The sequence below is a fragment of the Paramisgurnus dabryanus genome, chromosome 9, assembly GCF_030506205.2.
Source record: "Paramisgurnus dabryanus chromosome 9, PD_genome_1.1, whole genome shotgun sequence".
NCBI lineage: Eukaryota > Metazoa > Chordata > Actinopteri > Cypriniformes > Cobitidae > Paramisgurnus > Paramisgurnus dabryanus.
The window spans coordinates 33,025,153-33,031,152 of NC_133345.1; the positions used below are offsets into that span (position 1 = coordinate 33,025,153).

General features: G+C 38.6%; 1 protein-coding gene across 3 annotated transcripts in view; it reads right to left on the reverse strand.

The window, feature by feature from the left end:
• Positions 1-6,000, reverse strand: part of nptnb (neuroplastin b) — a 38,646-nt gene that overhangs the window by 20,794 nt on the left and 11,852 nt on the right. For 2 of the 3 annotated variants that reach the window (XR_010529047.2, XM_065257912.2), the window contains exon 2: positions 875-1,222. The exons of the other annotated variant lie outside the window; for it this stretch is intronic. Coding sequence is in view for 1 of the 2 variants with exons in the window: in XM_065257912.2 (XP_065113984.1) it covers positions 875-1,222 (348 nt within the window). In the remaining variant the exon portion in view is untranslated. The remainder of the gene's footprint in view (positions 1-874; positions 1,223-6,000) is intronic. 3 annotated transcript variants of the gene reach the window in all.

Below are 6,000 nucleotides of genomic sequence, written 5' to 3' on the forward strand. Positions count from 1 at the left end.
ACATGGTTATTTTGAAAAACTTACATTTACTGACATTTACCTTTGTTTACGCCCTTCATTTACACGTAAATGTAGATTTCGCCTCTGAAACCGATTCTACATAATCACATCGAAAAGTCACGCTTGCACACTTGCGGACCATTTTAAACGGCTAGTGCAAGACAAGAAATTGTGGTTTAAAAGTGCATATTTTTTATTTTTCTTTAGATGAGACCCTTATACATCGGTTGGGATTGTTTAGAGTTCTTTGAAGCTGCATTGAAACTGTAAACTGTTCACTAAAGTCCACTAGATGGAGAAAAATCCTGGAATATTTTCTTTATAAAAAAATGTATTTCCTCTCGGCTGATCAAAGAAATACATAAACATCTTGGGTGACATGAAGACATTTCTGGATTTTAATATCTGGATTTTAAAAAGAATTAGCCCCCTCGTAAAATACGTATGAATTGTCATGAGATTGCATTGACATTCATTATGTCTCTAAAAATTTTCATGAACTGAACCCAGCAAACAAACGCTGTCATTTCAGCATCTAGGGTAACTATAGAGCAGATATAGTCTATGAGTAACTCACTTTCAGCCAAAATAAACTTAAATTTAGTTGAATGTTGTTTTTGCAAAATAACTTGATGGTAAGGGTTTCGATTAGATATGCAGTTGAAATATTGCTATTATACTTTTCAGTGTTCATCCAAGCAAACACATGACTAAAGTTCACTTTACATACAAACACCTCTGAATATTGATACGATCATGCAGGAGAGATCAACTAATGCTGACGTGAAGGACAAGCAGATGTTTAATTTCTGCGTTTGGGTGGCGTGAGACACGACCGTACGAGTATCTAACTACTACAGTAAGACCCACTCACTCTGCAGCACCGATATGGTGGCTTGAGTTCGAATCCAGGTGATGGCCGGGTTTTGGCGCAGGTCGTTGCGACGCGGATCGTTGCTGGCCCGGCACTCGTAGACTCCGGCGTCCTCCAGTGTGAGGCGGGAAACGGCCAGCACGCTTACGCCGTTGGCGCCAGAGGCCATGTTGATGGAAACCCGCCGCTTGCGAGCGCCGTCCCACAGCTGTTTGAAGGAGTCCGCCCGGTTTATATCGGCGTACCACCACTGGATCTCCGGCACCGGGTTTCCCACCACGTCACAGTACAGCTCAAAAGCGTCTCCGGTGAGTTTAGTCTCTGACATTGGCGACTTCACAAACCCAGCTGGAGAGGAAAAGGGTTTAAAGTGATGTGAGGAAAAGAGGGGAGAAAGTTTGGAAGAGGAGATGGAAAAGCAAATCAGTAAATCAAAGCGAATCAGTCGGAAAACACAAAGAAGTTAAATGCAAATCAAAAAGAAACAAGCCAGAAATTATAAATGAGTGGAAAAGACAGTTAGTCAAATATAGACAAGAGAATCACTGGAAAGGTCTGAATTTTTATTGTGAATAGTTTTAACTAGGGATGCACCGATATTTCTGTGCCGATACAGATTACCTAGAATGACATCATTCATCTGATACCGATAACTTTTTACTCTGTAAAAAATATACAGCATTTTTGTCAAATCAACATATATTTTTCTACTTTACCTTTAAAAAAATACGTTAAATAAATTCAACTTGATTTTATATAAGTTATGCCAAGTTATGGTGTAAAGTAATTTGAATTGACTTGACAAAACCAAGTTGTATTAACTTCATGCTGCATTTTTATTACAGTGTTGTTACAAATTATTTTGTTATGAAATCCTGGAAGTGCAGAGCGTACAATCAAAATAATCACACAGTTAAAGTTCTGATGCGTTTTCCGCTCTTTTAATCACCAGGATTTAATCTGCCCTGATCATCGGCTGTTTTTAAACAACGGAAAAATGCTTTTATCAGCCAATACCGATTATAGGTCGATATATCGGTGCATCCCTAGCTTAAATCATTCCCGCAAATTCCCACTCGTCATGGAGGAAATAATGTATTAAGATCAGTGTTGGGGAAAGTTACTTTTAAAAGCCAAGAAAGTAAAAAAAAAAACTAATTGGGTTACTTAGTTACTTTTCATAAAAAGTAATACTTGCGTTACTTTTGCGTTACTTTTTCTTACTTGGCCGATGCTTGATCTCTTTAAAGCCTTGCAAGTGTTTTTATGACTGAGAATTGCATATTTCCATCACAAAAATGTCAAGCTCTGGTCTGCCATCTTTGTTTCTGACTCAAACTGTTCCCGCTCAGGTGCATAAAGTGCATAATTCTCTGTTAACACGTTCAGTTTAATTTAGTATTTTTTTATCAAATTAATTAAAATGAAAAGTAACTTGCATTACATTTTTTTAAAAAGTAACTGAAATATTAATGTGTACATTTATAAAGTAATGTGTTACTTTACTCGATACTTTAGAAAAGTAATATTACGTAATCCACGTTACTTGTAATGCGTCCTCAACACTGATTAAGATAGTAAAGGATCGTAACAATATTTAGTGTAAAAACATTATACAAATACTTTAAGCTAAGTAGCTCCCATTTAAAATGTACAGAGATTCATTAATGCCTTTCTTCTTTGCAAAAGCCATTTCTAAAAAACAGATTCTCATGAAGTCAGTTTCTTATCTTACAGTATTTCAGCACAGGTCATTTCCCATCAAATATCTTTCGTATGATAAACGGCACACATAAAACAATAAATTAAATATAAAAGTGTTTGTAGTGTTGCATTATTCTACACAGTAACACAACAATTTACGTCAACATGCTAAAGCCATCAACCTATTCCCTGTCTTCAGTTTCACACCATTTTTAATAGAAATTATCCTCTTATATAGCTCTGTGGCAGCCAGTGCCTACAAAAAACAAAATATGTGTTCGATGTGTATCATGTTAACCTATGTGGATCGCGTGTTATGTCAAAATACGTGCCTGCTGCATCAGCGGCGAAAGGGTTTATGTTAAAAGAGACGCTCACGTCTTGCACGCCACGTATATAACACTAAACTCTGATAACACATGCCATATAGAAAGTATCTGGCAAACGCAAGTGTCTTCTTTATCCTAAAACCTTTCAAAGTGTCTGCAGAAGGCACATATTTTGACACGACATGTGATGCACATGGTTCACATGACACATAGAACACATATGACACGACGATCCACACACATTACGATGTTTTGATGAGTTTTGCATCTGTGCCTCCTCGGAAAAGAAGTCACGAGCCGCCACTGGGTAGAGGAGCACAAAAGGTCTGAACACACATACTGATAAAAGATGTATATCTTGTAAAGCACTGTAAGTCGCTTTGGATAAAAGCATCTGCCAAATGTATAAATGTAAAATATAGGGTGAGTAAATAGTTATGCAGAATAAAACGATGTTTTACTTTTAACGTTCTAAAGTTCTGGCAATCTGTATTCATCTGTATTCAGACAGCCTAAAATGTTGCACAATTCAGACATTTATATTGGTGAAATGAATAATATATTGTCTTTATGTTGGCATCTCCCTGAGTAAAATGAAGATTTACAGTACAGTATTTATTCTGACAAACATTTGAGAAGTCTGGCGCCTTATGAAGAGATGACTCCCTTCAGCATGTTTTTATTATTGTAAGAGATTACCGGGCTTGTGGATGGATTGATTCGTGATGGTTTGTTTCACTTCTCACTGTAAGATATAACACAGAAACCATTCAAACAATGATAAATGTCAGAGACACAGAGAAAGAGAGATGCTCGTGTCACACAGCGGATCTTCATTACTGTCGACTCTTGTGTCGTGGTTTAACATCATTCCTGTTTAACATAGCTCTGTGAGTTTGTCACGTGTATCACGAGCAGTCAGAAGTGACTAATGCACAGGTGGTGTTAGTCAAAAACATCTAACCTCAAATCTCAGATTCGATTACATTTTTACACCCTGCGCTCTTTCTGTAATCTTCCAGAATGCTGCTTAAATCCTGAGCTCACAATAAAGATTAAACACCAAATGAATGCATTAAAAAAAAACTAAACAGAAAATAAAGAAGATTTCACAGTTCAGATCTTTGAGAGCTTGTGAGACTTAAGAGCTCAGTTAACTTTTATTTAAATAGGCTTGGATATTTATCCTATGAATTGAGAAAGAAACAATGAGTCAAATATAGATATAATATTATAATCTCTTAAAGGGGACATATCATGAAAACTTTTTCAATGTTTAAGTGCTATAATTGGGTCCCCAGTGCTTCTATCAACCTAGAAAATATGATAAAGATCAACCCAGTAACTTAATTTTGGTAAACCATTCTTTGCAAGCATGTGAAAAAATAGCTAATTGAAATTTGGGTCCCCTTGTAATGTCAAAAGGGGATCTTATTATAATAATACCACCCCTTAATCTGTTATCCAACCATGGCACTGCCACAGTAGCGTAATGAGCCAACACCGGGCCCCTAAGCAGGATTATCAAGGCGGGCCCTTTACTACAGCACGTGATGACGCAATGTCCACAAGTAGGCTACAATGAATGGGACAGGACAGGATCATAGAGACATGAGATGACTGACAAAATCAGAAATAGCCTACGTGCACCACAACAAAAACATAACATCGGTGACAGCGCACCATAACATATGAAACAACACTGCTGGTGACAGCACACTATAACATTTTGTTACTCACTGCTATGACTACACACACACATACACCTAGGTCTAAATACATAAAAAAGATGCTCACTTACATTCAGGGGTTAAATTGGGATTTGTTATGTGGGGGGGCTCTGCGGGGAGGGGTACTTCGATGGGTAACATGTTTAATACTGATGACAGCAAAGCCACTGGTGTGTTTCAGTGACATTCTGGACCTCTGATAGGATTTGATAAGTTTTAACTTTAAATCTGTGCCAGAGGTTGACCCCAAATATTTTAAAAGAGCATCTGAATTTTAAATGATGCAAATCTATGAGTTTGACACACTATATCCATTTGTTCCACATGTCATTATGCACAAATGATCACATTTTAAAGTAAGTTAAAAGAATCAACCTCCTTGAATAATTCTAGGCATAAGATACCCAAAAAGACTCTTACATGTCTTATAAATTAGCCATAGAGATTCCCTATGCTGGTCAGCAGCTAAAACAATCATATAGGTTTGATTTGTGTAATCAAAATACATTATTTTATTCAACTATGCTTATACAATAGTTATATCCAGTGTTATCCAGTTAACATACTGTAATTAAATGAGTGACAAATTCTTTAATTCTTTACACGTTTCCAGTCTTCTATTAAGTTTTCTCGACGTGGGCACCATTCTTACCTCTCTCTCTCTCTCTCTCTCTCTCTCTCTTTCCTCTACAATGTCAAAGTATCCTGTGTGGAGCGCGTTCTTGCAGTTCTGAGTTTTTTCGCTTGAGTTGCATAACTGTGGGTTCACACCAGCCGCGGAAGAGGCGGCAAAACACGTGAACCGCGTCCAGTTTGCCGCTTGAACATTTTGAGTTTACTCGCTTAATCCGCGCGTGAACGCCGCGCGTGAAATTCTAGTCATTCGAGAAATTCACGCGGAAATCCGCGTCATGGGAGGGGCTTCTGCGACTCCGCGGAGACTACACCACTCCGCTCGCTTCCTGTAATCACGTCACTACTACAGCGAGCTCCTGATTGGTTAACGCGGCGCGGAATTCCGCCAAAGTTCAGATTTTTGAACTAGCGCGTTTCCCGCGGCAACGCTCAATTCGTGCGTGTACCGCGCCGCAGGATGCCTAATCGCGTGTTTGCATTGACTTAACATGTAAATCATCCGCGCTTGCCGCCTCTTCCGCGGCTGGTGTGAATGCACAGTAACTTGCGCGAAGATGCGTTTAAAGGGGAAAGCGCGTGTTTTCGCGGCAATTGCGCCGCCCAATTCGCGTCATTTGCATCGCCCTGTGAGAACGCACCTGGTTGCGTCTTTGCATTGACTTTGTATGTAATCTGTTCGCGCAAATCGTTAAACTTGCATTGGTGAGTATGCCCTATAATGAATGGA